The sequence below is a fragment of the Amphiprion ocellaris genome, chromosome 5 (assembly GCF_022539595.1).
Source record: "Amphiprion ocellaris isolate individual 3 ecotype Okinawa chromosome 5, ASM2253959v1, whole genome shotgun sequence".
Lineage (NCBI taxonomy): Eukaryota > Metazoa > Chordata > Actinopteri > Pomacentridae > Amphiprion > Amphiprion ocellaris.
Window position 1 is genome coordinate 4401408 of NC_072770.1, and position 23578 is coordinate 4424985.

At 40.0% G+C, this 23578-nt stretch overlaps 1 protein-coding gene across 3 annotated transcripts in view; it reads right to left on the reverse strand.

Annotated features, from left to right (window-relative positions):
• Window positions 1-22994, reverse strand: part of mtss1 (MTSS I-BAR domain containing 1) — a 103191-nt gene extending 80197 nt beyond the window's left edge. For all 3 annotated transcript variants that reach the window (XM_023292069.3, XM_055011006.1, XM_055011005.1), the window contains exons 1-2: window positions 22856-22994; window positions 1286-1347 (exon numbers count right to left, since the gene is read on the reverse strand). In XM_023292069.3, the coding sequence (XP_023147837.2) occupies window positions 1286-1347; window positions 22856-22927 (134 nt within the window). In that variant the 5' untranslated portion in view covers window positions 22928-22994. The remainder of the gene's footprint in view (window positions 1-1285; window positions 1348-22855) is intronic.
• Between the last annotated feature and the right edge of the window lie 584 nt (window positions 22995-23578).

Here is a 23578-nt window from a genome sequence, read left to right on the forward strand (position 1 = left end):
GTTTGCCAGAAACTTGGGTGTCATGATAGATGGCCAAGTAACCTTCAAGGTTCATGTGGACTCTGTTGCTCAGTCGTGTCAATTTGCTCTGTACAACATCAGAAAGATCAGACCATTCCACAACTCCTGGTACAGGCTCTCGTAATATCACACATTGACTACTGCAACTCCTTACTCTGCAGATGATCCAGAATGCAGCAGGACATCTGGTTTTCAATCAGCCAAAAACAGCATGTCACCCTACTGTTCAGATCGTTTCACTGGCTTCCAGTTGCTGCCTGCATAAAATTCAAAACTCTGACACTTGTATACAAATGTGATGAAATGAAATGAAAACAGCTCCCTCCAACACGAACTCTCCTTTTCAGGTATTCACTCCCTCCAGCTCACTACGCTTGGCCAACAAAAGGAGCTTGATACAACCACCACAACAGGGCCCAAGTTCAATAGCGAGATTCTTCTCCTCTGTGGTTCTATAGTGGTGGAAGTTACCAAACTCTGTTCGATCTGCAGAGTCCCTCTTAGTCTTTAAGAAAAGACTAAAAACCCAGCTCTTCACTGAACATCTTTGCACTTCACAGACTGCAATGAAAAAATAAATTAATAAAAAAAAATTCCTACTATGTCCACACTGCCTGTAGGCACAAAGGTCTATTATCACACATGAACTTGTTTTATGGCACTTGTCCAGATCGCTTTCTCCTGACTAGAACCTTGCTTGTGTTGTATCTACTCTCAGATGTACGTCACTTTGGATAAAAATGTCTGCTAAATGAAATTGTATATTGAAATGGTGATTAGCTGCACAAAAGCTGCTAGGAATAGACAACAAGGTTAGCAATGTCAGCAATTGGATTAACCACTAGTAGTAAAGGCTGATGTCGTTGTTCTCTTTCAGAAAACGTGATACAAGCAAAACGAATCAGCAACACGCAATGACGGTTAAGACCAACCAACATCGGTGTCTGTGCCGCAACTTCCAAAAGCCTCCATTTCTGTACCTCTGGATTAAATTGCAAACCAAGAGTTCAGGGTTTTAAAACACCAGAGCAATGTGAACTCTAGGCATAAACATAGCAAAAAGTTATGCATTTTAAAATAAGAACACAGAGTAGATGTAGCTGTAGTCTTTATTAACAAAACTAATCCTAAAACTAGATGCTTCAAGATCTGGTTTATCACCATGGCTAAACAATTTTCTCTGTGAAAATACAGTATTTGTATTATTCTCAGTTAAAATGTAGATTACTCACACAGTTCAAATATGTTTGCATGTGTATCTTACCTGAGCTGTGATTGTAGCTTTGCTCCTTTGGTTACAAAGTCCTCCCATGTAGGATAACTGGCCTGCAGATGACACAGAAAACAATGAATAGCATTAAGCCTTTAACTGCACACTGTAAAAAAAAAACTGTTAATAAAAAGATTTTTTGACAGTAATTTCATAAACAGTTTACTGCTATCGTACAGATTTTCCCTGTTTTGCACTTTTTGAACATCCGACAGTCTGTCTTTTTTGCTGTATTTTTCCTGGCACATTGGCTGTCAGAATTTTACTGTTTGTAATGGATTTTTTTTACATTGCATTATACATGTCTGACATGTCTGACTGTTGAATTACAGGTAATACCTAGTAAAATGACATTTTTTTTATTTACATGTTACCCAAAACTGTAAACAATGCCCACATCAAGACTTTGTTTACAATTCACTCTACAACTTATAAACATAAAATTTAATTTGATTCAATATTAATCCACTAGAAAATATCATTAGTTTGAAAAAAGAAAAATAAGCATATTAAGGATTGACCTTTTTTCCACAGTGATTTTAGAGATTTCCCCAGTCATCATCATAGATAACGAGTAAAATTGTAGAAAAAGGTAATAATTTACAGTAAAGAGAAAAACAGACCAAAACTTTATATAATGTCCACATCAAAAATCTATTTTTACTCATGAAAAAATACATTTGACTGTAAAAAAAAATGAATCTGTTATAAAGTTTATCTTACAGTTATTTTCTGTTTTTGAGAGAAAAAAAATGTGTACATAAGAATTGAAAAATGGTGACTGATGTCATTAACTACTATTTTACAAATGTTCCTGTTGCTAAATTACAAATAATATGGTAAAGTTACAAAACAGCATTATTTACATTTTGGCTGGGAAAGAAAACAAACCAGAACTTGAAACAATGTACACATCAACAGTAATTCAGTCTTGTACAGTGTGTGACCACAAAATCATTAGTTTTATGGTATACAATAACATTTGATAATGATAAAACTTGTATGCAGAGGTTACACTGACAATGAAGGCTTTTTGAGGCTTACATTAATAGTATTTTTTCTTTTACAAAGTATGACTGCAAAATTACACATTACATTGTTTCCTCAAAGCTTGAATATACACATAAATATTGAAATATTTATTTAACCCTAGATTGGCTACCCTAGATAAACATTTCTAAAGAAAATTAAACATGATCATAAAAAATGTGATACATTTGACTGCATTTGCCATATCTTAATACATATGTCTTTGTTCTAATCACCAGCAGAAGTGGCATGGATTAACTTGGAACAAATACAAATTTGAGTAAACTGTGTGTCTTTGCAGCTGCAGTGTAAGTGCTCCAGCCAGTGAGGGCTAATGGATTCATCTGAAATGAATTAGTGATTTGATTTAAATTAGGAGTGCCCAACCAGTGGTTTATTGGACTGAACACAAGTCTATCGTGAGGGGTGTAGTAAAAAATGAAAAAAAAAAAAAGTTGGGTTTTTTTTTTATGTGTAACTGTAAATGTGTATGTTTTGTTTTGTTGTAGTTATGTGTTGTTGGATATCTTTTGTTTCAAGATTAGGGTTACACAAAAAAAAAGTACAAAAAAAAAAGAAAAAGAAAAAAGGTCATATTTAACCGATGGTAGCGCGTGACATGCATGACGGGAAGTTGGCTGCTGTCAACAGTAACTATCAGCTAGCAATCAGAGCGGTTACACATTCCTAAACGTTAACATGGCTGGAATCGAGCCAAGACCTACCATTTTCACCCTGAATGGGAGGAAGATTATTTTTTTGTTTATTGTCATTCAAAGCTTGTTTGTTACTCCACCAAGGAACACGGCAGAGTTATGTGATGATCGGCGTATGTTTGTCTGTGAATCTGTCCATGTGCAACATTACTCAAAACGGATTTGGATGAAATTTTCAGGGAAAGTCAGAAATGACAAAAGGACCACCTCATTAGATTTTGGCAGTGATGCAGCTTATAGTCTGGATCCACGGATTTGTGAAGGATTTCCCATTGTGAGATATAGCGGCCGGCACGGCATTACCGAAACCATGACAACAAGTGAATGCTATGTCAGTTACCTGCATCAATTCACTCAACCCGCTACATTTTTCAGTCATGTAATTCGGTATCTGTACATAACGTACGCATGACCAACACATCTGTGCTCATGCAAAGTAATTTTTTATTTATTTAGTTAGTGGGTCGATCTATATTAAATGACCAAATTCTACGTTACCGTGATTTCTGAATACACAAATTGAGGAATGAACAGTCTTGGCATAGTACTGCACTCTATGAGTGCTCTTCTTGTTTGATCTGCAATGCAATGGTGTCAGTGGTAAAGAAAGGGAATCTGGAGTGGCATTTTAAAATGGAACGAGAGGGATTCCCCTGCAAAAATGCCTTTATGTGCCTTAAAAGTGCAGAATTTGAAAGCACAGCTTGCAGCACAGCAGTCAATCTTCACCAAAAGACCCAGGGCAAGGCCGCAACATTTGCTTCCTATCGCGTCAGTCACGTCCTTGCTGAACACAAGGACGTGACTGACGCCTGTGTGTGTGAGACAGGAGCAGAGAGAGCGGTTTGTGCTACAGCGCATGACGCAAACTGGCAACTGTGTGAGAGGAATTTGTCTGGGTGCAGCAGCCAGGTTGAATTAAAACAGAAACATACAAATGAAGAACATCAAAAGAAGTTAAGGGTCTTGACAGAGAGCAAAATAACTTATATTCAGGTTAATGAATGCTTGGTCTCTGAATTAGAATGTTCACGTCATTATTTACTTGAAGAACTGTTTTTCTGTTGACTAATCTGTTAATTGAGTAATGGATGTGTGACTTTCGTGTCCCTTAAAAAAGAAAGGTTCTTTTAATAGTTCTTCTGACTTTCTCTGAGCAGTGTGGAAGCAATCAACAGCTGACTGACTTCTGTTATTTTTGGCTTTGCTAGCTTCACATGAGGACATAGGCTGACCATCAACATAGAGAAACAAACAGAAAGAAGTGGGGCCAAAAACAAGCAAATTAATGTTACTGTCATGCAGCTGTGAATGATTTTCTTTCAAACTGTAGCTTCTTCTCTGAGCTCATCTAAACGTTCAGTTTTTATGCAACCCTTCCATCATTTCACACCAAGTTTTAGGTCAAATGACTAATCAATTAATCAGATAATCCTTGAAACTTTAAATTCCCTCATATGCTGATGGACACACTATAAATTTTATAAAAACTAAAGACGGCTTCAAAAATGTTGATATGCAGGTTTTCCCACTGCTTACTTTTAGGGGGTAGGATATAAGTTGTTTCTGTATCTGCATACCGTAACAGCAGCTGATTGATTATGTAATCTAAGTCTGGTTCGTGCTGCAGACTCTGACCTTGGGTTACATCTGTGACCACCAGCTGCTGGGGTCCTGCTCTGGTTATTGAATTAAAAATGCAGGAAACCCAGTTGGAACAGAGGCCTGAATTCCACTTTCTTTCTCTTTATTTTCCGGAACCCAGTCACCCTGTCTGTCATCTGTCTCTGCTGGTCCACCAGAGAGAGGATAATACAGATTTAACGCTAACACTACGCCATTAGCCTCTTAGCTAAAGCTGTTAGCCAGCCCATGCTTCACAGCCAGCCGGGCGTGCACACGACACGGGGCTGACAGGTTTACTAGCTGCAGGGATTTAGCACTGTTTGATTAAGTAGTGCAGGTGATTAGATGAATGCCTCTGGTGAACAGCTAATGGTGAACTTTCAGTAAATAGAAGATGCAGAAAATGAGCAGAAAAGGAGTGCACTCCAGGAACTGTATGGATCTCTGTAGGGGAGAAATAGGTTGTAGCTGAAACAAAAATAATAATATAAAATTAATATAACCTCACAACTCAAATTTAAGCTCAAGAACATTTATGGTAAGCTGAACTCAGAACTCATTGTACATCTTTTGTAAGAAAGGTAGAGACTTTGGATCTGAAATGATGAGTGTTCATAGAATTTATGGCAATGAGCAACTGCTGGTAAATGTCAGGCAGAAGTCAATTCTAGATATGATGGCACAAGTGTGTTTGAAAGCATTGAAATGAAAGCATTTATAATGTTAGAATCTTTCCAAAACCTCATCTCATGCAAGAGGTTTACTGTATTAATCTTCAGAAAATCCATGTGTGGAAAATTGTCTCGTGTATAAATCTGCCTTGACTTGCATGAAATCAAATCTCTTGCCCCTCACAGCTCTCCTACAGGCATCATATTGCATTTCTTGACATTTCTGTGTGATTATTTTTTTTATGTTCACACAGGGCGCAATGACATGTTTAAACCTTATGGGATTACATATTAGCACGTGAACAAAATGAGTGTATGACGAACATAGACATTTTCTGTAAATTTTATTTTCCTATAGACTCTACGCTAACATTTGAGTGGCTTGAATTTTACACTGGAAACTATTTAATCTTGACATTTAAAAAAATATATATGTTTCATGTCTGCATACACCAACCAAATCATTCCATCAAAACAAACGTACAAGACGCCAAGATGTTGATTTTGTGTTCCACTACTCCTACTGTGTGCTAAAATATCACTGCTACTGTAGCCCTCACTCTTGACTTTCATTCTATAATTTTGGCTATGTAAGAAATTAAGCTTATTTTACTTGAGCCGACGGTGAACATCACCCTAGGCAAGACTGTCAAGCTAAAAACCAAGAATGTACTCAAACTCTTGCTGGGATTTCTGCCTGTGCAGCTCATTGAGGGCTTCTTTTGCTCCCTCGCTAATTTTCACCCAAATCTAAGATTCTGCCATGATTTGTGATGACTGGCAGGAATTTCACAGTTAGTCGCAGACAAAAAGACAAAATATTCCTGCACATATATTTATCCCTATTTCTTAAATATTACGTCATTGTTGCACTGCCTGCTCTACGTGCCTTTTTAGCTGCCCCCTGGGGACAAATAAAGTTTTCTGAATCTGAATCTGCACTAATTCTGCACCAGGCCGGGCTGAAAAGACCACATCCACACAAAATCAGGGTCTCCTGCAGCTTGGTACTGAGAGATGTCAAGCACTGATTGATAAATTAGGGTCATGGGACTCACAAGGGACACTAATGGTGTCCAGAGGGTTTCCTGAGACAACTGCAAACAAAACAGCTGTCTCCTCTCATCTGGCTGGACAACTATTTTTATATCCAACCTCCACAGCGTTTCTGGAGGTACAAGGGAGAAAATGCAACGAAAGTAGCAGAATCAGACGTCAGCCAAACCAAACGATTTGAGTTTTTGTTTAATTTAAATGCGGATTGTGAACAGTTGTGAAAACCAGTTTCCTCTTCAAAACACTGAAACTATCATATTGAGATCATTCCTTTATCATCATTCATTTTCATTCATGTGTGTCATTTTGTGTATGTTCGTCATTTTTGTGTTAATTAATATAATTATCAGTGTAACTTCACCATTCGGATTAAGTGTTAAATGTTAAATGTGGTAGTCAAATTCAAACTAGTGCTGGGGAACAATTAAAATTTTTGATCACAATTAATCGCATGATTTTCTGTGATTAATCGCAATAATGGAATTGTTATGCACAAAATTAAATAATGTATTTAAAAGTAGTGTATTCTGGACTTTTATTTTAAAAATACTGCTATATGAACAGGCCCTGTGATGGACTGGCGACCTGTCCAGGGTGTCCCCTGCCTTCGCCCCAAGTCAGCTGGGATAGACTCCAGCCCCACAACCCTAATGAGGATCAAGCAGTGTATAGATGATGGATGGATGGATGGATGGATGCTAAATGAACAAAAATGCAATCACATTTGGTGTGCAAACACTTTAAACAAATAAAGTGCTTTTTAACAGTAGTCTTCCCTTTACACATCAGCAGTTACAATATTTCTTGTAAATCTCAACCCAAACATTAATGTAATCAAATCAAATAAAACCAAAGCTATTTTCCACTGCAAGGGCATTAACATTTTCTCTGGTTTGTTATAGAAAAACAAATTACCTTCAGAGTCCAGAGCCACGATCGTAACATTAGAACAGGAACCTTCCCAGCAACAGCAAATTAACATTTAGAAATCTGTATTTTTATTTTTTTCTGAACAGGTATCAGCAGAAACATTTTTCTTTTACCACGGAGCAGCAGAAACAGTCTATGTTCAGTAGCAGCTGTCCCTGTTAGAGTGAGGTGAAGTGGTCGAGCACAAAAAAGTACACAGGTGGGAATGACTATGCAGAAGACTTTTAAGTTTGTGAAGTCCATGTTTGTACGTTTTTTTTTACTTTATAGGTTTTAATATATGGCCATGGGTCGGACTCGAACCCATGACCGCTGCGTCAGGGACTATAGTCCCAGTTTATATTGTCACAGAAAACCTTCCAGTAATGCAGGTTGAGGCTCATATGCGCCCACATTCGTTACGATTCTAAAAACGTTCCTCAGACCGACATCTTCCACAATCCTAATCAGAATACAATCTACAGCTAGCTACTTCACTGTGGCATGTTAGTTTGTTTTGTTTATCTCTAATTGTCCCACAAACTGTATCCAACCAGTCTGCTGAAGCCTCCCTCCACTGTTAGTTTGGGTGAGACGTAATGACACCCATCCCAAGTCCTGATCAACATCCAGCCCTCCTGTGATCTATGGTTTGTCTGTCTGTGTATTCAACGGACTTTCATTGTTTTACTCTATTCCTTCCCCCTTTCTAACATCCCTCTGTCTGTCCTATATTTCCTTTCTTATTTTTCTCATATTCCCTCCTTCCCTATCAGTAACACCCAAAAGTAACATACATATGTGGGTGTGGCAGTATGTGTCTCTATGATGTGAGTTTATTTGGCCAGGTGTGCAACACAGTAGGTATGTGCGTCCACGCCAACATTCACCTGAGGCTATGTCTTTTCCTGTCAGCCGCTCCCATTCACCCACACACACCCAATTCTCAGGAACTATAAAGTAGTATATCAGTGATGTGACCAAGCATTGATGACATCCCATCCCATTATGGCCTCCAGTGACAGGGTGAATTTTAATGTGTGTGTGTGTATATGTGTGTGTGTGTGTGTGTGTGTGTGTGTGTGTGTGTGTGTGTGTGTGTGTGTGTGTGTGTGTGTGTGTGTGTGTGTGTGTGTGTGTGATGTACTTTTACACAGTTGTCACCAACTCATGAGTGGGAAGAGCCTGTAATTTGCTTTCCACACACACACACAGGGATAGTTATATGAGACAGGGTTAATTATAAAATACAGTAATGCGATCTTAACTGCTGTTTACTATGACGTGTGTCTATGAACGTGGTTGCTGAGAGCTAATTGGTTTTCTACACACAGACAGGCAGACACACGGTCTCAGTTCACCTTAAGTACACAATGCAGGACAGATACCATGTACAAGCACATGACCACACACACTCACTCAAGCTTCCACTTAATACAGTGAAGGAGAACAGGGACAGGTTGGCTGCTGTGTTCAGTGACATGGTCCTTTGAAGCAAAGCTAACGACGAGATCAAACTTAATATTGAAAAACTAATCAAATCCTCGTGAAGCAACAAACTGCATCGAGGATAGGGTTGGTAGTGGAAGAAAGTGAAAACAATACATTTAGAGAGCAGAGGGGGAAGAAGACAGTGGTGGATGGAGTAAACAGTACGAGAGTCAGAGCTTGAAAGTGAAAGCGAAGTAACATACTGAGCATGTCAGGATAGAGAGATGAATGAGAGCAGAGGTGGGGGAGTGTGGAAGGTCGATGGCTCATAACGTCACTTCTGATATAGCTGAGACAAAAATCAATAAGCTGTCTGTCTCTCTCCAGTAGAACTTAATGGTCCCATGAAGCTGCTGCAGTGTGGACTTCCTTCCCAGCTGTGACATTTTTTAATACCATGAGACGTTCAGACAGGATATATTAATTTAATCAGTTAAGATTAAGGCTGCAACAACGAATCGATTAAATCGATTAAAATCGATTATTAAAAGCGTTGGCAACAAATTTCATTATTGATTCGTTGTGTCGTGCAATTCATGCGTCACTCACCATGTCGCGGAGCCGTCTACTTCACCTGCAGAGCTTTGTCAACGCTGGCTTACTGAAATAAAGCTTTTTTTAAAAAAAAAAACCAAACAACTCCATCTGCAGAGCGACTTGAACAGAGCGAGGTGGAGGCAGAGCAGAGGCGGTATTTTCCAAGGAAAAGTAAATTCAACAAATGAAACATGACCGACACGGAGAAAACAGTTTGACCGAAGTCCTCAAAGGTGTGGGAGCATTTCACACTTCACAAAAAAAACATGCGTAACATGCAAGCTTTACAAAAGTGATATGTGATGGCACGGGAGCACCACGATGATGATGCAGCACTCGAAACAGAAACATGCTGAAGTCACCGATGAGGATGAAGGAGCTCAACAGCAGGTAAGTCACTACAGTATCCTACATTTGTTCCATTTTAAAGTGAGGAAACGTAATGCTAGTCTTTCTGGTAGCTCTCCTGATGCTAGCGTTTGCTTGTTAGCTGATTAATGACAGTGACAGGGCACGTGTATGTGTGGGAGATACTTTTTATTCAACTTTAATCAGCTTAAGCAGGGTTTGAGTATGCTTTATAAATAAACGTAACTTCCACACAATGGTGGTAATAATTTAAAGATTAACCCTCAAGTTTTAATTTTCTGACAGAGTCTGAGTGCAGACACTGGTCTGTGTTGGAGTGAGGCAGGATGAATTGCATTTAGACTGGGGTTAAAGTAACTTCTACTCAATTTATGTAATGAAGTATTTTTTATGGTGCTTGTATTAATATACATACATATAGATAGATAGATAGATAGATAGATAGATAGATAGATAGATAGATAGATAGATAGATAGATAGATAGATAGATAGATAGATAGATAGATAGATAGATAGATAGATAGATAGATAGATAGATAGATAGATAGATAGATAGATAGATAGATAGATATGTTTGTGTGTGTGTGTGTGTGTGTGTGTGTGTGTGTGTGTGTGTGTGTGTGTGTGTGTGTGTGTGTGCTTTGCTCTTTGGGCTACTTATATGTCTTAACTTAATACTGCAAATAAAACAAGATAATTATTGAGCTGTTGTAAATTGTACTAGAATACATACTCATAATATAATATCTTTCTCATTTCATCAACAGCAAAAAATGACAGGCTTCATGATGAGAAAGACATCATGTCCACCACAGCAAGCAGCTGTCTTGACTGAGAGCATCCTCAACATGATCGTCACTGACATGAGGCCTCTGTCGGTGGTTGAAGACGAAGGCTTCACTACAATGATCTTATTTGTTCTGTCAGTCCCAATCTTCCATCTCTGAATAAAGAGGCGGATACTAAAAATGTGTTGTTGCTTTTTTTTTTTTTTTTTTTTTTAAGCTGATTCATCGATCAATCTAAAAACTAATCGACCGATTAATCAATTATTAAAATAATCGTTAGTTGCAGTCCTAGTTAAGATTGAAACACGACTGACCACTTGTAAACTTGTAGTTGTGGGGCACACTGTAAAAATAATCCAGTAAAAAACAAAAAAATGTGAAAAACTAGCAGCGAAAGTGACAGAAAAATACTGTTTAAACAAAACAAAGGAATACTATGACTTTAACAACCTGAAAAATACAAATATATTTTTAAAAAATTGTATTTTAAGCGATTTAAAATTGAGCAAAATTTGGCAATTCCAATTGTGAAAGAACAAATTTTGAGTTGTAAAAACAGAAATTTTTGATGTGGACAGTATGTTTTGGTCAGTTCTTTCCTAGGTTTTTTATTCAACATGTACAATATGGTTTCGTAGGGTTTTTTTTGATGGGGATACACCTCTATAAACTGGATGAACCAAATGCTATCAAAGGGCGAAGCATGATAGAACAATAAAGAGCAGCTGACCAGCAAAGAGTTTTTGTTCCAGAGCTCCAGACTTTACTTGTTTTCATATACAAAAAAAATAACGCATTTAATCACACCTTTCTCAGTTTCCTTATTTCTGGCACACTGGTAACACTGATGAACACTCCAGTCCAGTAGGTGGCAGTAGTGAACCTAAAGTCTGTTTGTCAGGCATGAAGAAGATGCACAGGAGTGATGTCAGTGCACAAGAAAGTTTGGTGAACAGTGAAGGAAGACGAGACTGTATTGAGCTTTTTGGGCAGAAAGTTTGTTTTAAAAATCTTCCCGATGACAGCTTGGATAAAAGTGTTGTTGTGTGCAAATTGTGCAACAAAGACTTTTCTGATTACCGCAGCATTTCAAGCTGATGGTATCACCTCAATGCAAAACATGTTGCTGTTAGCACCAGAGCTAGTGTTAGCTACGAAAGTCCTGCTACCAGCAAATGGTGCAGCCATCCCATAACAGACCATTTTTCAAGACAGTACTTGAGTTTACAAGAAGTCTTAAAATGTTGAATATGTTCAGATTCCAAAAACTGAATCTTGTGTGAAACTTGTGTAAAAAAATAAAAAAATTTTTATTTTTATATATATATATATATATATATATATATATATATATATATATATATATATATATATATATATATATATACTACAATTTCACTTTGAATTTGTAGTGTTCTGTGAATGTAGTAGAAATGAAAAATTTAAAATGCAGGTAAATATAAAAACATCTTTGGAAGAGTAATACCTTAAACCACAAAAATGTCTGTGTTTTAATAGGTTACTTATAAATTTTTACACGACTACGCCTATTCATTGATTCAACTGTCAACCACAGTTTATCGGAATTGAAAAACTTTACTTACTGTGTCAAATGTTGTTGTTTGACAAAAATTTGATTAATCGCAATTCATTAATTACAAAGCCTGTAATTAATTAGCGTAATTTTTTTTAGTCGCGTCACACCACTAGTTAAAACCTGTTGTGTTCTTCCCTCCTCTCAGAATCCTCGCTGAACACGTTTCGCAAACTGCGATGCTCTTGTCCTCCACTGCTACCGAGCAGAACATTCATACTGGTGAAGACATGATAGCTCCAGTACCTGCTCAGGTCAGTCAGGTATGCATGTTTGGCAAGTGGCAGATGATGTTAGGAGCGTGACGCGACCTGTTTAAAGGTGCAACACGCCAACAAGCAGTTTTACAAAATCTATAACATTATCGGTTCAATTTATTGGACTGATAAAAAATGATGTCATTTCGACCCATATAGGCCGATAATTTATAGGCCTGATAGTTATCGTATGTATATATATGTATGTATGTATAATGTTTCCTCTAGGACTTTTTTCAGCAGCGGCGGCAGGCTCCCCGGGAGCCGTGGCAACGTAAACAAATGACACTTGACTGCAGATTTTCCTTATACAACCTATTTATTGAATGGCCAGTTGAAAATGGCTTTTAAAAGGCTGAATATTAAAACTAAAAAAAATATATTTCAACAAGCTCATCTGAAAATGCAGTCAGCAGTTATTCATACATGGTGTGTAGATATTAGCTTAATGCTATCAATAGTTTATTCAAGTTAGCGACACTGAGTTGGCACCGGGCCCAATTAACTGAAGCTACGGATATGTTACGTAACGTTAGCTGGCCATCAATATTTTTCAAATGTCTGTTGAACTTTTAAGCTAATAACTTTTCTCCGGTAAGTTGCTGACCTATTTTGCAAGACGAAAGTCCTTACCACCTGCTGCCTGGGTGCTGGACATGACATCACTTTCAAGGTCGCACTCTCGCGAGTAATTAACGTCGTATTAACCCGACATATCAAAGAGTAGATACTGAGCAAGATAGTTATCTGTAGTTTCCCTTAGTACTCGTGAGTACCAGACACAGTGCAAGACTGCTGTGAAGGTGGAGACACGTGACGGTGGTGTATTTGCACCAATTAAAAAAAAAAAAAAGAAAAAAAAGAAATTTGAAGCTGCTGAATGAATGTAGAGGAAACCCTGATGTATGTATGTGTGTGTGTGTGTATATAATTTAATACCATTTACACTTAAAATACACAATGCAAATAACTACAGTCTTACACAAATGAAAGAAAACATAAGCTGAAGAAATGCTAAATACAGATCAAACTCAGCAGAAATCCCACAATAACCCTTCCCCTCTCTCCTCGCTGATCCCTCAACTAACTGCTGGCATCCTGCAGCCACATTTTCACGTCTACACTCCATGAAAACATGCCCCTGAAGTGGATCTCAGAGAGAGCAGTTAACAAGGGTCTTTTCACAACAAAATTAAATAATAAATAAACTTGCTGTATCAGTCTGTATTATCCAACTTTCAATATGCATGTGTTCTTTCACCTTACTGAAGGGGACGCTTTCCAGCTCCCTCGCAGTTTTTGTCTACAATTTTACTAGGTATTACTATTTACTATCCTATTACCTATATAATTTTTTTAAAATACTACTCTATCCGAACTACAGTTAGTTTTGTGGCATGTCTGTGATCTGCTTTTTTCTACAAAATTAAAAAACTGAATGAACATCCTCCAAGACTGGTGATTCCATAATTTTTGCCAGGGGTTGTACATTCAGTTTTACTTCCATACAAGTGAAGAAGGTTCTGGGCCAGCCAAAGTTTAATGTCTGATAGGCAGCTGTGTAGAGAGTCCAGTGCAGATGCAGCATTGGGGAGCACAGGCAGACAGAGCTGGAGGTCATCAGCATACAGGTGGAAAGACAGCTTATGCTTTGCAATGATGGCTCCAAGCGGCAGCATATATAAAGAAAACAGAACTGGTCCAAGGATGGATCCTTGTGGTACTCCAGTTGACAGTGAGGCAGGTAGAGATGAGTGATCATCAAGCATTACAGCAAAGGTCCTGTCCGTCAGGAAGGAGCTGAACCACTGGAGAACAGTGCCCTGTAGACCAACATGCTGAGCTAGATGAGAAATGAGTATGGAGTGGTCCACAGTGTCAAAAGCTGCTGTAAGATCCAACATCACCAGGAGTACTGTCTTTTTAGTGTCCAGAGATTGCAAAAGGTCATTGTGCACCATAAGGAGAGCTGATTCTGTGCTGTGACACATTCTCAAACCAGACTGAAATTTTTCTAAAATACTGTTGGATTCTAGAAAAGGTTGCAACTGAATAAAAACAATCTTTTCTAAAACCTTAGATATAAATGGCAAATGAGAGACCGGTCTAACATTAGATAAAACAGCAGGGTCACGGTTGGGTTTTTTAAGAAGTGGTCTGACCACAGCATGTTTAAAGACAGATACAGCACTAAGGCAGATATTTATTAGCATGGAACGCCACTTTCAAGTCCGGCGATGAGGTTGTGCTCAGAACAGCCAGAGCCAACCTCAACTGGGCTATCAGAATAGCAAAGCGTGCACATGCTAGGAAGATTCAGAGCTTCTTTCATGATTCCAGCAAAACCAGGAGCATGTGGCAGGGGATCCAGGCAATCACAGATTACAAAGCTGCTCCTCCACTGTGTAACGAAAATCTGCACCTCCTCAACAAACTGAATAATTTCTTCTGTCGTTTTGGAAATAACACCAGCAACCCGGCAGCAAATCCATGCCCTCTCTGATGAAACAGCACTGAACCTCAGCGTGGCTACGGTCCGTAAGACCCTGGGGTAAGTGAATGTACGCAAGGCAGCAGGCCCTGACAACATTCCAGGATGAGTACTCAGGGAATGTGTCGATCAGCTGGCACAGGTGCTTACGGACATCTTTAACACCTCGCTGGAGCAGGCTGTTGTTCCATCCTGTTTTAAATCTGCCACCATCATACCAGTGCCCAAAAAATCCACCATCACCTGCCTCAACGACTACCGCCCTGTGGCACTTACACCCATCATGATGAAGTGCTTTGAGAGGCTGGTAAAGGACCACATCATCACCACACTGTCCCCTGGACTCGACCCGTATCAGTTTGCTTACCAGCCGAACCGCTCCACAGAGGATGCCATCTCCTCTGCTCTCCATCTGAGCCTGGCACATCTGGAGGACAAAAACACCTACGTGCGAATGCTGCTGGCTGACTTCAGTTCCGCATTTAACATAATCATCCCCCAGCAGCTGGTAAGCAAACTGAGTCCACTGGGTATCAGCACCCCCATGTGCAACTGGCTGCTAGACTTCCTCACCAACAGACCACAGTCAGTGAGAGTGGGAAACACCATCTCCAGCTCCATCTCTGTCTCCATTGGATCCCCACAGGGATGTGTTCTGAGCCCACTACTGTTCACGCTGCTGACGCAGGACTACTGTTCTGCATCCGCCTCGAACCACATCACTAAGTATGCGGATGACACAACAGTAGTGGGTCTCATTCGGAGGTGCGTGAGTTTGGCAGCCTTCCTCTGGATTCAGTCGGCGTATATTGAGTCCAGGTCTGGAAGAGGACTTCCCACAATCCCCTGTGCTGTCTTTACCAACCAGGCTAAGTTCTTTCTGTCCTGAGCTGCGCAGCTGCCGTACCACACTGTTGCACCAAGACAGATGGTGCTTTCTATTGTGGCCCTGTAGAAGTCTGCCAGGAGCTGAGGGGAGAGACTAGCACGTTTCAGCTCCCTAAGGAAGAAGAGTCTTTGTTGACCCTTCTTCACTAGGTAAGTTGTGTTCAGGGACCAGGTCAGGTCAGATGTGGGTCTCATCATTGTCAGATATGAGATCCACTATGGTCGTGTCATCTGCAGACTTCACGACCGTGTTTGTGGAGTGAATGGCAGAACAGTCACTGGTGAATAGTGTGAAGAGGGCTGGGCTGAGCACACAGCCCTGTGGTGTGCCCATGTTCACAACCAGTGTGGAGGATGTACTGTCTCCTATTCTCACCATCTGAGGCCTGCTGGTGAGGAAATCCCCGATCCAGTGACACAGCAATGTGGACAGTTCCAAGTCGTGGAGCTTCAGTGTCAGTTTGTCCGGGCACACCGTATTAAAAGCTGAACTGAAGTCCACAAATAGCATCCTCACATTGGTGTTAGAGGGCTGCAGGCGGGTCAGGGCCGTGTGAAGTGCCATGGAGACTGCATCCTCTGTTGATCTGTTCTCCCTGTAGGTGAACTGATATTTATCCAGACCAACAGGTATGGCGTCCTTGATATGCTTTAGCACAATCTTCTCAAAGCACTTCATAATAATCACCAAAGTCAGAGCGACAGGGCAGTAATCGTTCAGGCAGGTGACTGCTGATTTTTTAGGCACAGGCACAATGATGGAGGTTTTGAGGCGAACGGGGACCATGGCAGGCTGCAGGGAGAGGTTGAAAATGTCCAGAAGAACTCCTGCCAGTCGGCTGGCACACAATTTCAGAGTGCGACCCAACAGCCTATCTGGTCCTTCAGCTTTGTTGGTATTGATTCTCTTCATGGAAGAGCTCAGTTGGTGCAGCTGCAGGACCAGAGACTGATGCTGTTCCTCCACTCGGGGCAGATGAACAATCTCTCTGTTGCCAGGTGTTTCAAAGCGAGCATAGAATGTGTTCACAATGTCAGAAAGAGTGGAATTGCGGATAACCAGCTGATCACTGTGCTTGTAGTCTGCTATGGTCCTAATGCCTCTCCACATACTTTGTGGGTTGTTGTTAACAAAATGTTCCTCAATGCGCTGTTTGTATCTGCATTTTGCCAACTGAATGCCCTTTTTCAATTCTTTCCGGGCCCTGCTGTAGGCCATCTTGTCACCTGACCTGTAGGCAGCGTCACGGACTTTGAGTAGGGGCTTCACTTTGCTATCCATCCATGGTTTTTGGTTTGGGAAAACCTTGATGGTCTTTGTGAGCAAGACAGCACCAGTACAGGACTTCGGATATGACAGAAACCGATGATATGCATCCATCTAGATCTGTGCCCTCCTTGAACACTCCTCAGTCAGCGCACTCAAAGCAGTCCTGTACTGCTGAGGGCGCCTCATCAGTCCATACCTGTAAGGTACTGGTGGTTGGTCTCACCCTGCAGATCAGAGGTTTATAGGCTGGGATCAGATTCACAGAGATGTGGGCCTGCATGCCCATGCAGCAGCCTTGTATGTCCCAAGTATGTTACAGTAAACCTGATCCAGGATGTTATTGTCTCTCGTGGGAAAGTTTATGAAGCGGTGAAATTTGGGGAAAACTGCTTTTAGCTTGACCTGGTTAAAGTCTCCGACCACAATCACAGCCTCCTCTGGGTTGCAGTTCATCTGCTGACTGATCAAGCAGTACAACTCCTCCAGTGCTAATTTACCATTAGCTCACAGTGGTATGTAGAATGCTACAATCAGGATACAACAGAGCTCTCTAATCATCTTAAATGGTCTGCATTTCACTGCCAGATATTCCAAATAGGGAGAACAGTATGTTCCGATGATTTTCGTGGCAGTACAATAGGCATTATGAACATACATTGCCAAACCTTCACCTCTGCGTTTCTCCGAGGCTTCAGTCCTGTCCGCCCAGAGAAGAGAGCACTCGGCTAGCTCCACTGCCGCATCTGTGATGTTGTTGTCCAGCCAGGTCTCAGTAACAATCGCCACACAGCTGTCAATCTTTCCACGCCCTCAGACTTTTGCAGAGCATTTTTGATCATTTTTGATCACCTGGTGTACATCCTGGCCAAATTTCCGTTCTATCGGAGTTACCTTGGTTGAGTTTATGGCTGTTGAAAAGGTGCAAAAATGAACGAAAATTGTCCAAAATATGACACATAATTAAAAATGGCTGACTTCCTGTTGTGTTTTAGGCATGGGTGTCAATTACATTTTTGTGCGTCTTGACGAGTTTACATATGCCTATCAAATTTTATAGCTGTAGGTGACACATACTGACCGTAGTTCCTGTTTGAAATTTTCCAGATCTAACTCAACTCTAAATAACCATTTTGAACTCCTGAAAAATTCTGTCAGAGCCAAGCTGAAACTGTTCAAGATAGCTACACCAAATTGTATTCAGGTTTGATACTTTGTGGAACCTCATGTTGCAACAATTCTAAAATCTTCTCCTTTGCTTTAATTGTCAGCTTGGTTAATTTATAAAATGACCTGCAATCTGTGCCTCCATGTCTGTGGGGCTTCTTTAGGGGACATGATATGGCACCCTGAGGAGAGATTTATCTGAGCAGCAACTCTCTACTCAATTAGACATGACTTCTGTGTGTGTGTGGCAGATGGCAGAAGTGCCCCTACTGGTTCAGTGCCATGTTGATAAAATACCAGGATGTGATGCCAAAAGCTTTGAAACACACACAGACACACAATAATGCCTTGTTATCTGACAGCAGAAGTGACTCATGTATACTGCTTGCTGTTCTCACCACAGGATGTCTGCAAGTTCCATCACGTTACATGCAAAATATTTTTACTTCTGAATGAAGCAACAACAGCCTTACTTTCCACTTATTCCTTGTCTGACACACGTCTGTTTCAATTGGGGGGAGGGGGAAGGAGGAACGAAGCGAATATTCGGTTCGGTCCACAAGGTCAGAGGCGGGGGGCGGGGGACATGAATATTCGTATCTCAAAATTAATATCCGGATGCCACCTTCGGGACCGGATATTCGGGTCCAGCCCTATATAACACTTGATCGTTTAAGTCTAAAATGCGCTGTACATCTCACTAATAAATTAAAAATTCACTGTGTATTTATGTGTGCATGTTTTTTGTGTTTGTGTTTCTTGAGGCAGCTGTTCATCTGATCTACTTCACACTAGTTGGTTGTATTGCTGGAGACCCAGGTTCTCAAGAAATTTAAAAAATGACAGACCAAGGCTTGTCGACATAGCTGAAAAATGCTTCACAAAGTATTTTTAACTTCTGTCAATATCGATAATTATTGAGAATTTTAATGCCATATTTTTTAAGAAAGACCAAAATTGTTTTTTAATTTTGGCTGACCTACTTATCGAGGTACACAAGTAATCATTTTAACATTAATATCATATTGAAAAGCACCTACGGATTAATACATTTAAATGCATTAAAAAAAGATTAAAAAAAACAAGGATCTCAACTTGACACATTAAATAAAGAAAGCAAGTAAAACCTGGAGGTACACAGAGTGTGACCAGGGCGATGTTTTGATCAGGTGGAGACCTTTCACCAGCCTCCCGTTCACCCCAACATCAAGTTTGTCAGCAGTTGGAGCTGGCTGCCAGGACTGTGTTGCTTAGGTGGAGGTGGTGGGGGCACACAGGGTCGGGGTGTTTTAAGAGTATGAAGCCTGTCTCACAATGCCTCTGATAGATCAATGAAAAGCAAAGTGACCCCATTATCAAGGAATATGAAGAGGCTGTTTATGAGCCAGGGAGGGAACCGTCTTGGAGCATGTTTATCCAACCAAAATTTTTTGGAAATTTTCGCACTTTCATGGTTGTTTGCATCTGATGCATTTAAGCAAAATTATCAAATATTCTATCACTGCTACCTAATGGTATATAGACCCAAGACAGACAATGACTGCATTCAGACTCCGGCAAGTCATCAACATAATACATCATCTATTGCAGCAACAAAATTTTGCAAAGATGGTTGCACCAGGTCAAAGCTGCAGCTAGAAAACTTCGCCCACGATCATTTCAAGTGTAAGACTATTTTAGAGTCAGTGTTCTTTAAGCATTGCAAAATAGAGATCGCTGATCAAAACAGTTCAACGGCTATGCAGGAGAACTTGAAGCTGAAGCATCTTAGAGACAGCACCTGTGGCTAAGCAGTTCAGAAACAACAACCTTTAAAAAATAACTGCACACAGCAGGGCTGCTGTGACTTTTGAGTCATCTGAAGATCCACTCGTACACAGTATTCCTGTATTCTGCAGACTGAATCATCATCTTGGGTTAGAGAAGTCACATTCCTAACAAGACACTGGGCCTCGTGGTGAAACAACTTCTCTGCAAACATTTTGTTCCTGTTGGCAGTTACCATTTTTCAAAAATGAAACTCAGCAGTGGTTTAGACCTGCCGCATGATCATCCCCTCTTCTCCATGGAGGAAAGAAAATTAGGAATCACGATTTGGAGTAAATATTTTACAGAAATCAATGATAACATTTCTTTTTTACAAGCTAATCTTCTTTGGAATTACCAAATATTTGGCTTTTTTTAACCTAAAAATAGAGTGAAGCGATTCAATAATTATTACAAATGGTGTGGATTATCATTTCATCGATAATTCACTTGATAGTTTCAGCTTGACAAAATTACAATAATGTCATTGAAGAATTGCGACAAACGTGTGACAATAGGGACTCTTTGGCTGAGAGAAGCAAATTCATTTACATTAATTTCTGCACAATGAATTTGAAAATTAAATGCATCAATAATAGCTACAAAGAACAAATGAATCAGGAGCTAAAGTTCTGACATTGTCTATTACTAATTCACTTTCAAATATTAATTAATGTATTATTTGTTTACTATTACTCAATGTACAGTACTTATTGACCAATGCATGTACAAAGCCGACTCGTAGGGTTAAAGTCTATTTAATGTATACCACGTCCGAGGGGTCCATGCGGCTCCGCACGGACAAATTCCGTCATTTTCGCACCCACGCCCTCTCGAGCGGCCCTTCTCACGTGGAAAATTTCCGCACCGCTCACCTCCAAATTTTTCTAACTACGCAGACGGAGCCGCATGGAAAAACATGGCAGAGGACCAGGACCTACTTGTAGCTGAAGTCTAGAAATACGTGCACTTATACGATTCATCACACAGAGATCACCGTGGTAACCGTGTTATGAACAATTCATGGTGTGAAACTCAAACTAACTTCTGAAATGTTTTTATTCGGTAAAATAACATGTTGTAAGTGGTGTAAACAATGGCAAACTTCTTCTTCACTAGTTTATTACTAGAGTAGACCAGGTAGACGTGTGTTTGCGATACACTGCCCCCTGCAGTTTGGGAGCAGAAGCCACACAGAGTATAAATGCACACACGTTCTCTTGCCCGGATTTCCATGCGGCTCATTTCCGTGCGGCTCATTCATGCGGAAAGTATAACCCAGCCTTTAGCCTCCACTTGGTACCAACTGTGGAGCAAATAACTACTGTAGTACCAGTCTTTTCGGGCTATTTTGGACTACAAAACATGACTGGGAAAGAGAAGCTGCTAACGATGTACATCTGGGAGCAGTGAAACACATACAGAAAGACAGACAGACAGGCAGACAGCAAAGGGCAGCCTGCTTGACAAACTTCAAAGAGCACACAGCTGGCAAAATCCACCCCCATCCAGCTCTGTCACCCTCTCAGATGGCCCACTTCCAGTTGCAGTCCATTCATTAGAAAATCAACATCACCAGCACTAACATCCACATATTTAACATCCACACATAAGGTTTAGACGGATATCAAGCTCACTCTTTTGTTCTCTTTAGTTTAACCTTCACCTAGACAAAAATCATTTCCACTATGGATTAATCTGTTGATTGTTTTCTCAATTGATTAGTGTTTTTGGTCTATTTAAGGGCCAGAAAATAGAGAAAAATGTTGATTAGTGTTTCCAAAGGCCAAAGATGATGTCCTGAAAAGACCTGTTTTTTCCACAACCCAAAGATAATCAGCTTACAGCCATAAAGGAAGAAGAACATCTGAAAATATTCACATTACATAAGGCTGAATCAGAAAATGCGAGTTTTTTTATCTTTTTTTAAATTGATAATCAAAATAGTTGGTGATTAAATGAATACCTGACAACTAAACAATTGCTTCATAAGTATGTCAAGCTTAGCCTTTCATCCACTTTATTTCAAATTTCCCGTTTTTTTTTTTTTTTTTGCCTAGTTTTCACCTTGTGTAGCACTCGATGACAGTCTGTCGGTGAAGTATAAGGTTATGACATCCATAATATAAAGAAGATGTGTAAACATGGATATTAGAGCTGCAATTAATCATTTCCACTATGGACTAGTCAGCTGATTATTTTCGCCATCGATATATTATCAGATTTGGTTTACTCAGGTCAGGTTACTGTAATAGTAAAGAAACCAGGGGAAAAAACACATCTAAGAAGCTACAATCAGAAATTTTAGACTCAAAAAAATCTCCAGACTGATTAAGTGATTATAAAAACAATTGATTTAATTAATACTGACTTTAAGAATAGTTGATTTATAAGTATCTCAAGCTTATGCTGCCATTTGCTTCATTTTCAATTTCACCTAGTCGTTTGCATTGTTTTTCCTTTTTTAGCACCTCATGAATATGAGGTTATGGTATTCCATAATAGAAGAAAGAAATGCAAGCATGGATATTAGATTTAAGAAAGTCTGACAGTGAAGAGAAGCAATGCAGGAAACCTCCATTCAGAATGAATGGAGGTGCCAACTCAGGCTTCCACTTCTGACACAAATCTTAAAGCCAAGGTGCTACTAAGAATGCAAACTAAAGGATTTTTATAAGAGGAACCAACAAATAACCTTAAATATTATGATAAGAAGTGTGATAGTAAAAAATACCGACAAAACCACTGCAAAAACGAAGAAATGTTCTGGAATGAGCTTTAAAAGACACGACAAGCAATTTAACTTTTAAATATTAAGTACAAAGGCAATACAAATAACGAGGGAAATGTACTAATATGATCTGTAGGAAGAACAGAAGTTCGTCTAATTAGATTTTTTACCTTCATGTCGTTCATGATGAGCTGGAAGAGTCCTCCCAAGGCGCTGCATTCCTTCTCTATACCCGCATCCATTTTTCCACAGGCTCGGAAAAAAACTCCTCAACTTCCAAAAAACGTTTTTACATCCAGAAAAACAGACTTGCAGCCAAGTTTTGAAAAACTCAAACAGAAGAATCAATAGAGGCCTTTTCCTTAATAGAAGGGGTGAGTTACAACACCCGGAGGGTCAAAGTCCGCTTAAAAAAAAACACAACAACAACAGCCAAAACCAGTCAAAGTGGGAAAGAGAACAAACACACACACACACACGGGTAAAGTCCAGGTCGGAGAGAGTCTCAGAAGGCTTCAGTCAACCGATGCTACCAGCCGGCCAACTTGATACACGTCCGAAATAACGCCACATCATGACTGACTCACAAGGCAGGCTGTTTTGAAAATGTCTGACAGTTTTTTCAAGTTTCGCCCCAGCTGCTTTCAGTCCAGGGTAAGGCACAGCTAACCGCAGCTAGCTAACTTGGCTAGCTAGGTTAACTCCGCTAGCAACCTGTGACTGCATGACGACAACACACACACTGTCCCTGATCAATCGGGTCGGCAAAATCAACCAACACGGCTTCTCTGCGGTGTCCAGCTTGGGTTTAAACCCACCTGGACGTTGTTTGAACAAGTGTCTCCGAGCAACTTCACGTTGTTTTCCTGCGAGTTGGGACAAGAGGCAGCCGA